Source organism: Physcomitrium patens, chromosome 4, assembly GCF_059467195.1.
Source record: "Physcomitrium patens ecotype Gransden chromosome 4, ASM5946719v1, whole genome shotgun sequence".
Lineage (NCBI taxonomy): Eukaryota > Viridiplantae > Streptophyta > Bryopsida > Funariales > Funariaceae > Physcomitrium > Physcomitrium patens.
Genome location: NC_143413.1, coordinates 13,554,788 through 13,565,003, shown reverse-complemented (window position 1 = coordinate 13,565,003; position 10,216 = coordinate 13,554,788). Strand labels below are relative to the sequence as shown.

At 41.6% G+C, this 10,216-nt stretch overlaps 1 protein-coding gene across 5 annotated transcripts; it reads left to right on the top strand.

The window, feature by feature from the left end:
• The first annotated feature begins 2,662 nt into the window (after window positions 1–2,662).
• LOC112281866 (LRR receptor-like serine/threonine-protein kinase FEI 2) lies at window positions 2,663–9,793 on the top strand. Of its 5 annotated transcripts, none has more exons than XM_090249842.1 (15): window positions 2,663–2,909; window positions 4,321–4,530; window positions 4,725–4,906; window positions 5,193–5,328; window positions 5,529–5,600; window positions 5,846–5,917; window positions 6,006–6,077; window positions 6,211–6,282; window positions 6,467–6,538; window positions 6,640–6,815; window positions 7,103–7,294; window positions 7,524–7,865; window positions 8,169–8,423; window positions 8,651–8,784; window positions 9,055–9,793. In XM_090249842.1, exons 3-15 carry the CDS (start codon window positions 4,738–4,740, stop codon window positions 9,304–9,306), a joined length of 2,016 nt encoding a protein of 671 aa, XP_090105968.1. In that variant the 5' UTR covers window positions 2,663–2,909; window positions 4,321–4,530; window positions 4,725–4,737; the 3' UTR covers window positions 9,307–9,793. The 5 variants fall into 5 exon arrangements, with proteins under 5 accessions (XP_090105968.1, XP_024374591.1, XP_024374596.1 ...); XM_024518823.3 differs by having other exon boundaries at window positions 2,689–2,909; window positions 4,261–4,530; XM_024518828.2 differs by having other exon boundaries at window positions 2,770–2,909; window positions 4,261–4,530; window positions 7,109–7,294.
• Window positions 9,794–10,216: the final 423 nt, after the last annotated feature.

The window sequence follows — 10,216 nt, the reverse complement described above, 5'->3', positions numbered from 1 at the left end:
CACCACCATAGGGCATATTCTACATTGGCACTATAGATGAATATTGCACTACAAGATTGCATCCACAACCATTTACTAAGGGATTTGCCTATAGAATTGTTTGCATATTGCGCTTGGGCCGGAAACCAAGCAAAAATCTATTTTAGTACAAATAGTGCAAAATTGGCAATAATTGACACCGATTAGAGAGGTTGGTGCGCTTGGTTGAGTAATCCAACAAGTTATATGAGGTCTAAGGTTTGAACCCTTGAAGCAATAGAGGTGCTTATTCCCATAACAAATTTTTATTTTTGCTTGGTGGCTCTTTACTCCTTAGTCTCTATAGCTTTAGTCACACAAATTTTTTTTTAAAACAAGAAATGATGTTTTAATATAAAATGCTTTTGATTCTTGGTTTGTGACCTTGAAAGGAATGACCTATGCTTAGAATAAATAACTTTCCAGAATATTTAAGAAGAAACAAAAAAAGCTTTAATATGTTTGTTATACCACTCAGTATGATAATTTTAATGTCTTTTTTGTTGAATAAACATATCCAATTCATATTAGCCTTTACATTTTAAAATATTCTCCATTTATAATTGTGTTTATATAATTTGAAAAACTTGTTCTTTGGATCTCCATGTAACTGAAAGCAATAATTTTATGAGTCATTTTGACTTTTAACACCTCCTTCATACTTAGTTTTTCTTTTTCTGGCTTAATATTTATTAAGTAGATGTAATATTCATGTAACCAAAAAAATTCAAATCCTTAATGAAACACACACACACACACACACACACACACATATATATATATATATATATATATACACATTTATTTATCTATTTATCGTAATAATAAATACCAGTAGTTGGTGTTTATAACAAACACGTTTGGGTTCTTATTATTTATCTTTATGTTGTGAATTTATCTTTTAGACTAAACATTGACATAGAGAAGAAGTTTCAAATTTCAAGGAACTTGCACTTTAATTTTAATTAGTTGTAATTAGTTGCAATCGAGGTTACCCCACTTACTAATTACCAGCAGGGTCACCGTAATTTGTCGTGTGGGTTTTTTTGCCTTTTTGATGTGCTCTGTCTGAGTGGCTTCAGCAAGAACGGCCTTGCGAAATGATAGAGCCCAGCCAAATTTAGTGCCACCTCCGCTAATCTGACGCCAACGCCATACCTGGTGAATTTAAATTTGTCCGGGAATCCAGCACGGACACGCGGGAAAGCATCACATGATCGTTGCAGAGCCCCCCCTTATATAGATACCACTCCTTTAGCCTTTCTCCGTGGCGGGAGAGATACACGTGCCAGTGATCGTGGCGGATCCACGTGGAGATCCAGGTGGCCGTTGTCCACTTTGTCACTCCCGTCTGCCTACTTGGACTCTAACTCGGTGTCCGATGGAGTTGCTTCGCCGCTCTATTGGTCTCCTCACGACACACAAAGGACACCGTTGACAAAAATCCGTCTCTTGGTTTCGATTTAATTTTTTGGTAGAGTAAACCCTGCTTCTTTTTTTTTTCTTTTTTTGAAAGATTCTTGTGGCTGGCTCGTGGTGAGATGGCTTCAATCATGGCGTGAGCAGCGATCGTTCATGAGCTTTTGGGACCTTTTTGTGTCAAAGTGTGAGAGATTTGATTGAAATAGGACTTATTAAATGTTTGGGAGCTGGGGAGGGAATTAAGCTTAAAATAGGGTTTATTAATATACTTTTGATTAGAACAGTGTGAGTCAAGCGTAGCTCAAGATCCAAGAGAAAATTCCTTAACCAAGGCCTGTCTTAACCCAGAAAGTTGAATGGATATACTGTTGTATTTTGTGATATTGATTTCCCTATCCAGTTGCTATATTTATTGTCCAATGTTGCAAAAATAGAGGTATAGTTTCGTATGTAAAAAAGCAAACACTGGTGTTCAATCAAGATTCGATGTCCATTATTCAATTGAAAAATTCCAGTGAGCGTTGGAAGGTTGAAATGGTGCAGTGTTGCTGTTTGTCTACAAGGATATATGTAATTTTATATTTAAAAAGAATAATAAGAGGTACAAAATTGGGTCCTTTATCTTCCTGGTCTTTTTCGTATGTAGACATACTCATAAACATGCAAATTTTCACCCTGAAATTGCCAGTTCAAAAAAAAGAATTAGATTCAAGACTAATTCCAAGCTTTCAAAACACTATGGTCGGAATAAATACTTTAAAAACCAACACCAAAATTCCATATGCTGCACGGAGAAGGAAAGCAAGGCAACCTAATATCATCCACCCATCCATCCATCCAACTCGCAAGCAAGGGCAAAGAGGGAGTCAAACGGGGTTTGCATCCTGGAATTACGCACAGTCCCCATGCCTGGGGACGCGATGCACGAAGGGAGAGGGAGAATCAGGGGGACGTGACATGGCCTTGGAGTTATATCTATATCTATTTATAAATATTTTTATTTCCGTTCAATGAAACGAGGGGAGAAGACGGAGGAGGAGACTGGGGTCCATCGTCCGTTGAAGCTTCTCCGTCCATCCTCGTCCTCCTTCTTCTCGCACGTCCACTCTCCGTCCCTCGGTCGCAGACAATTGCATCACCGTGTACCTCCACAGAATACGGCAGCCTCCGGCAGCTTGCCGCTCATCGATCGCCAGGCAGCAAAGCAAACATCAGCCGCAGTAGGAGCAGAAGAAGCTGAAGAAGAAGCAGGAGGAGTAACTTAGCGCAGCCCTGCGAGCTTCGTTGTGGAATCAAGCAAGATTGGACAGCAGGAGTAGCAGCAGCTGAGCACATTGGTGTGCTGCAACTGTGTTTCTGCAGGTTTTTGTGTCAGGTGCGGGGTCAGGCGATCATCGCGCTCAACGTAATCCATACCGTGGCGCTAATGCTGCTACACTCGGAGAGCAAGTGCCCGCGGCCATTACCATGTGTGCCTCCGACTGCTGCAACTAATCTCTCTCTCTCTCGATTTCGATTTCTCTTTCTATCTCTCTCTTTTCTCTTTGCTCATACTCCGTGGATTGTCCTGCCTACGGTGATGTGGTGTGTGCTACCTGCCTTTGTCGGGATCGTTTGGATTCTCTTTCCGATGCGGTCATGATGGCGTTAGAATGTAAGCAGCTCAAGCGTTATCGAGCAGAGAGACTGGAAAGGGAGAGGGATTGGAGTGGGAGGGAGCGAGAGAGAGATGGAGAGAGTTGGAGGTGATAAAAAGCCGCGCAGTGTAGGCCGGGTATTCTGTGTGCATGTGGGAGGTGCTCACACACTGTGACAGAGGTTGTAGTTGCCTTGACTTGGAGTGGCGATGAATGCGACGGGTTCGTTCTTATTTTATATTTCCTTCATCCTTTTTGTTTGATTCGTAGTTCTCATGTAGCACATATCCGAATTGCCCTTCAGCTGCAGTGGCCTGCCATTGTATCGCAAGCTCGTTCCGACTGCGGAGAAGTGTTGGTGGGAAGTACATGTAATACGTAGTAGTGTTTTCCGTTACTGCGTGGTCGAGGTTGTCAGGCTCTTTTGTTGTATGAGGTTTTTGGATTTTGCGATTTCAGTAGCTACGCGCGGTTGGTCACAAGATTTTTTGTTTACTGGATACGTTCGCGAAGAAGGTAGATTCACGGCGATAATAGCGACCTTGTAGTATCGTCTTTCTCTCCGAACTTTTTCTCTTGATTGTCATTCATTCCTTCAGCCGGAGGGATTTTTGAGCTTAGCAAGATTAGTCTGTGATGCCTCTTGCAAGAAAGCATTGTACCTCAGCATTTAACACAACAGAGAAGACGTTGACGCTCTTAGTGTCGTAGCAGGGTTTGTCGTCCTTCTCCGTTCCAATGTCACTATCAATGGTTAACGACATATGTCCAAAACATTTAGAGCCATTTAATCTTGACACTCGTGATCACGGATGGGGACAAGACTTTCCAGGGCTGCATCAATAGCATCTGAGAGGGAGTTTGCTGCTGCTGCTCGGGGGCAGTCGTAGGCGTCTATTGCTATTTTATCATCACAATAAGTTGATCATATCGAATTCAATCAACATCTGAAAGAAGCTGTCCTAGCATTCCATTTTTATCTTTTCGGAGAGTACCTGCTCACACCAAAGAATTGCTGCTCCTACCTAGTTTCTTGCAAGCTCTGTTCACCGTTAGACAGATTATAGAGTAGCAAAGTGTTATACCTCTACTACGGATATCATTACCGCAGAGTGTTAAGCAGAGACTACGAAGAGAGTCAAAGCAGTCACCAATTCGATTTTACACTCTGCATTTCATCCAGGTAGCAGGTGTGGAAGTAAGGACAATCAATTCGTGATCTATTTTTTTAATTCCTTCTCAGGCGGAGAAAGACTACGGAAATTATTGGAAGATCCCTCTGGTCACTGGCGAATGCAACCGCTTCTGTCTCGTACGCGGCGATCACCTTAAAGGCAGGACGTCGAATCGGGATCGAAATACTCCTCTGTAAGGAAGGAAGATTGTGGAACTGATGCCTGCTTCACTAGAGGACAACCCATTGCAATTTCACCGAAAAGCTGCCCATTGAAACGTGAGATGAATCAGAACTACCATCTGTGTTCTGGTGAAGCTTCATTTATTCTTCTGTTCAGCTCTGTCTCTATGGATTGCTTCTATCTATTGTCTGCTATTGTGGAGATGTTTTAAGGATCGGACCCGCTATCCAAATAATATCTTTTCTCTAGTTAAAATGTTCCTCGTGTGTGATTGTTTTCTGTGTGGCAGGCTTCATCATGCAATGTTGAAATCAAGTATAATCCTAAGTTTTGGAGAGGGAGGGAAGGCGAAGAGCTTACACCAGATTCCACAGAGTGCAATTGTAATGAGAAACGTGTTTTCTCATAGACTTTTCCTGTTTGTGTTTATCTTGAATCTGGCATCCTCAACCTTAGCATTGACACCTGATGGTGAGCTGGATCCACAAATTTTTTAATTTTCCAAATACGAATGTCCGGGGAAACGTGGTTTTTTGTATTTTCGTTCGTCTTGAATAGAAAACCATTCAGTGAAGAAGGGTGGTTTGACACATCAGTGAGGATTTTTTTACATGTTTTCCAGCTCTCATAATTGCATCACAATAGTAGGATACTCCTTGGTGACAGGGAAGTGAGTTGCACTTGATTTATAACAATGTTGATGACATTTGGAGTATGCGTGCTAAGGAATACTGATTATGGTTACACGTGTGTCCAGGCTTGGCTTTGATGTCGCTCAAAGAACTTCTAATCGATCCCGATAATCGCCTTGCCAACTGGAACGAATCGGATGCGGATCCTTGCAGATGGGTCGGAGTAAGGTGCCTGCTAAATACTAGCCGCGTGCAGATGTTGTAAGTAGCAAACCTGTCACAACCTCATGTCTCTGTAACTGACACGTTTGTTAAGTACTAATAATTAGAAAAAGCAGTAAGCTTGCTAGTAACGCACAGTCGCTGTGCGGAATGTGGGAACGTATCAATTACTGAAAGTTATTTTTTTGAAAAATAAGTTTGTGGATTCTTGCTGAACTTATCATCATCTCATTTGACAGGGTACTCCCGTTCAAACAGTTGCGAGGACCTATATCACCGGAAATCGGCAAGCTCGACCAACTCAGTAGACTGTATGACCTCTATTCAGAACCCGTCTTTTTCTCCTAGGATGGTTCACGAATTCTTTGTAGAGTCTAGAGTTTCAATGTAAATCTCGTAAGTCATACTATATTTTGCGACTGGTGTCAAGAAAGTTCATACATGTAGCGGTTATTTTTGCCTCTGTTGAACCCTTTGTCAGGTGGCTGAAGTTGAGTTAAAGGCTTTCATTTTGCCCATGTCTTAACCACAATTTCCTTCAATCTGTGTGCTGCAGGAGCCTACATTCAAATAAACTTTACGGACCCATTCCAAAAGAGCTTGGCAACTGCACATCATTACGACAATTGTAAGTTCACAAATCATTGGAGAAAAGATGAGGTTAGACTATTGCATTTTTCTTCTTGTTGACATTAGTAGCTTTTACACATCTGCAGGTATCTGCGGGGGAATTTTCTCACTGGGAGTATACCAACAGAGCTAGGGAATCTCAGGCTCCTTGCAGTGTTGTAAGTATCCTCGTTCAGTCCGCCACACAAACCTTCGGTGCCTGCTCTTCATTGCATCTGTATTGCTAAGGATTTGTTTACAAGGCAGCGAAAATTTTGAGGTCAAAGGAATAAAATTGGGAATATTTTGCAGGGACTTGTCAAGTAATGGACTAACGGGTAGCATTCCTAGTTCTATTGGATCGCTATTCAGGCTCACCTTTTTGTAAGTCTTCAAGTCTTCTCTGTACATGCAATGTCTTTGGAACCTCATTCTCTTTCATATTGATGTCGTGTCGAAAGGTGTGGGATCGTTGAGGTGTGGAACATCAGTATACTGAGGTCAATTTACTTCTCTGCTCTGTAGTCAGGTATTTTAAAATGTTAACGGCTCTGGATTTTCTGTGCAGAAACGTTTCCTCTAATTTTCTCTCGGGCGATATTCCAACAAATGGGGTCTTAAAAAACTTCACTTCCCAGTCGTGAGTGCCTATCCTTTCAGAAGTTATTTTGGAGGATGTGCTAATTTTTTAAAATTTTGTTGTGCATGCAGTGAAATTGAACGAGTCAATGTGTCTTGCAGGTTCCTAGAGAACCCAGGCCTTTGCGGTTCACAAGTGAAGATAATTTGTCAGGGTATCTCTCCAGCACCCGCCCCCGCACCATGGAAACCAACTCCAGCAAGCGCACCACCGTACTCTGAGCCTCTACCTTTTGGAGATGGAAACAGTCCTGCTCCGTCTCCTGCTATAGCCTCAGGTTCTACTGAATAGTACTGCTTATACTTTATGTGTTATGACGGGTGTGAAGCTGAAAAATGCTATATACATTACATCTAAATACATGAGGTATGATTGATAAGGAGTTGTTGGATTGATCTAAGGCAACCTCAGTATATGGAAAGAGGTACAGAGAAGTCTGAATGTCTAAATGTTTTCATAACACAATCGAGAGACAGATTAATTTTTTTAGGAATTGAATTAGTTACCTGCATTAATTACGTGCACAGATTCAACTTCTTTCATAATAACACGTGATTTGTGCAGCTGCAGGGGGATCTACTGTAGAGCCTACTATAACATCTCAGAAGCACGGGTACTCCAATGCACTTTTGATAAGTGCAATGAGTACTGTATGCATTGCCTTATTAATTGCTCTAATGTGCTTCTGGGGTTGGTTCTTACATAATAAATATGGAAAACAGAAGCAAGTTCTGGGAAAAGTCAAAGGTGTAGAAGGTGCGATCTAATGCCGTGCTGTAACATTCTGTAGAATTTATCTCAATGTATGTGATGTTAAATATCTGAAGCTGGAAGTTTGAACCCTTGTTGATACTGACAATGGTGCATTTTAAGAAACATTTAGAGGGATTACCGAGTAGTTGTCCTTGAGTCGAGTTTGTTTCGTCATTCTTTGTATCTCCATATTCCAAATTTTTAAAAATAACATGTTGGTCTCATCATGCAGCATACCATGGAGCTAAGGTGGTAAATTTCCATGGCGATCTGCCCTACACGACTTTGAATATCATAAAGAAAATGGACCTGCTTGATGAAAGGGACATGATAGGCTCTGGTGGGTTTGGCACGGTGTATCGCTTGGTTATGGATGATGGCAAAATTTACGCAGTAAAACGGATTGGAGTATTTGGATTATCGTCTGATCGCGTCTTCGAAAGGGAGCTGGAAATTTTGGGTAGTTTTAAGCACCGAAATCTCGTCAACCTACGTGGCTACTGCAACTCTCCAACTGCCAAGCTTCTGATATACGACTACTTGCCCTGCGGAAACCTGGAAGAGTTTCTTCACGGTCTGTGTCCGACTTCTGAGTTCGCTTTAATTTTCAGTTCTGCAATGTTAAGAGGCTTCAAGAACTTGGATTGGGAAGAGCGTCATATATGCTTTTGAATTGAAATTAGCTACTTGATTTTTAAATAAATTAGTATTAAGTAGTTATCTCGATTAGCTATAATGACTACATTGCCACACATTTTCACATGAACAAGAATCTGTTGCACTTTCTTGCGTTTAAGCTGACCGATTGAAAATAGTGAACTTCACGTCAGTCCATTTTTGGTGACTAACCCACAGCTTGCTGATTCGTATTCGGCAGATAGAGAGCCGCAAGAGGTGTTGCTAAACTGGGCAGCGCGTTTGAAGATCGCCATTGGGGCTGCCCGAGGGCTTGCTTACTTGCATCATGACTGCAGCCCTCGCATAATCCACCGCGACATCAAATCAAGCAATATTCTATTGGATGAAAATTTAGATCCTCATGTGTCTGACTTTGGCTTGGCCAAGCTGTTGGAAGACAAAGCCTCTCATGTGACTACTATTGTTGCTGGTACCTTTGGCTACCTTGCACCAGGTATTTTCCTAATACTAACAATGTTGAGAATACAACTTACGTTCTGGTCGACAATCTGAACGCCCAGAAGAGTTCGATTGCTTGCTGATGGTCATGGTCGTGATTCTGCTTGTTCTTGTTAGCTCACGGTCAGTAAATGGGAGTTTGTAAGCAAGAAGTATTCGATGTCTGTTATTGTTTAGGAACCCGAGTGACTGTAATCTTATACTAGGTTGTCTGTCATGCAGAATATATGCATACTGGGCGCGCCACTGAGAAAGGGGACGTGTACAGCTATGGTGTCGTATTGTTGGAGCTTTTAAGTGGCCGACGCCCCAGTGATCCTTCTCTCATTGCGGAAGGCTTGAACCTAGTTGGTTGGGTAAGAGTTCGGTGCATGACTTTGTTACACGTCGATTGTGTTCTAAGAAATCCTCATCGTTGCCAAACGCGTCTCGATATAGATATCAATCAAGTGAAAGTTGGATTTAGTCAGCTTTGCTGCTTAGTTTTCAGGCAGAGCATTGAAGCTGTTGAATAATTGGTGCACGGAGTATTTTACTCTGATCTCATGTAACTGAAGTATTTGGTATAACATGGGATCAGGACTCGATAAACAAGTCTTAACCATCGGTCTTCTCTGCATTTCCAGGTTACGCTCTGCATCAAGGAGAATATGCAGTTTGAGATTTTTGACCCGAGGATCATAGATGGAGCTCCAAAGGATCAGCTGGAGTCTGTTCTGCAGATTGCTGTGATGTGTATTAATGCTTTGCCGGAAGAGCGCCCTACAATGGATCGAGTGGTTCAATTGTTGGAGGCTGATACCCTCTCCCCGTGTCCCAGCGAACTCAGCAACTTCTACAGATCACCTCATTCTGACGAGGAAGCCCGAGGCCGCTAGGCCACTTACGATCAGGTCGTAATTCTTGCTCAGTACCGCCGGCAGCAGGTGTTAACATTGTACCATAAAGGCCAAAGTACATCAGCACGCATTGGGTAACACGGTGTTTGCGGGTTCAAGCTTGTACCTTAAGAATTCAGTTTACTACGTCTCAGTTTTTTGTGATTCACTTATTTATTCCCTACTAGCTGTGGCTTAGGGAGATGTATGTCTTGGCACCCTAAACACTTGTAGCCCACTCTTTAGACACTTCAGATTGTACCATAATGGCATACCAATCAGATGTCTGTCAAAGGATTAGGTTGTCAGGGATTTATCTTGAACAAAAATCTTAGAAGTCATCGTTCTTAGAAGTCACCATTCTGAGAAGTGCTGCATCCCCAACTTGATGATGCTATCTTGGCACCTTCCTGGCCTGGGGTGTGTGAAAACTTTCTTATTCTTGTGCTTACATCTGCATAATTCAATCCTCTTAATGTTGACAGCAGTTCTCACTTGTTCTTATGCTCTATGTATGATCCAGTTTTTCTGCCTTGAACTAAGTCAATATGGTCCAAATGCATGAGAAGATCAATGGTGATGTAGACTAACGACAATGAAAATGGGTTGACCTGATTCAAGTGGCTATATTTGTTTTGAACATAAAATTTGCAAATAGACTTTATTGCAAATTGGATCAACTTTTGGTGAAAATATGCACTCAATGCAAGTGACTTTGTTAATTATGTTCATAGAAACAAATGAACGAAAAAGAGTCTGGGATATCCCCAAGAATTTGCTATAGTGTAGGTGTTACCGGATTTTTTGCAGCAAGTAGAAAATATTTATTTCTGGTTAATTAATCTTAATAGTAAGTTCTTGAAAAAATCTTTATTCTCAAGTTGCAAATAATTTCAATTTCATAAGTTAT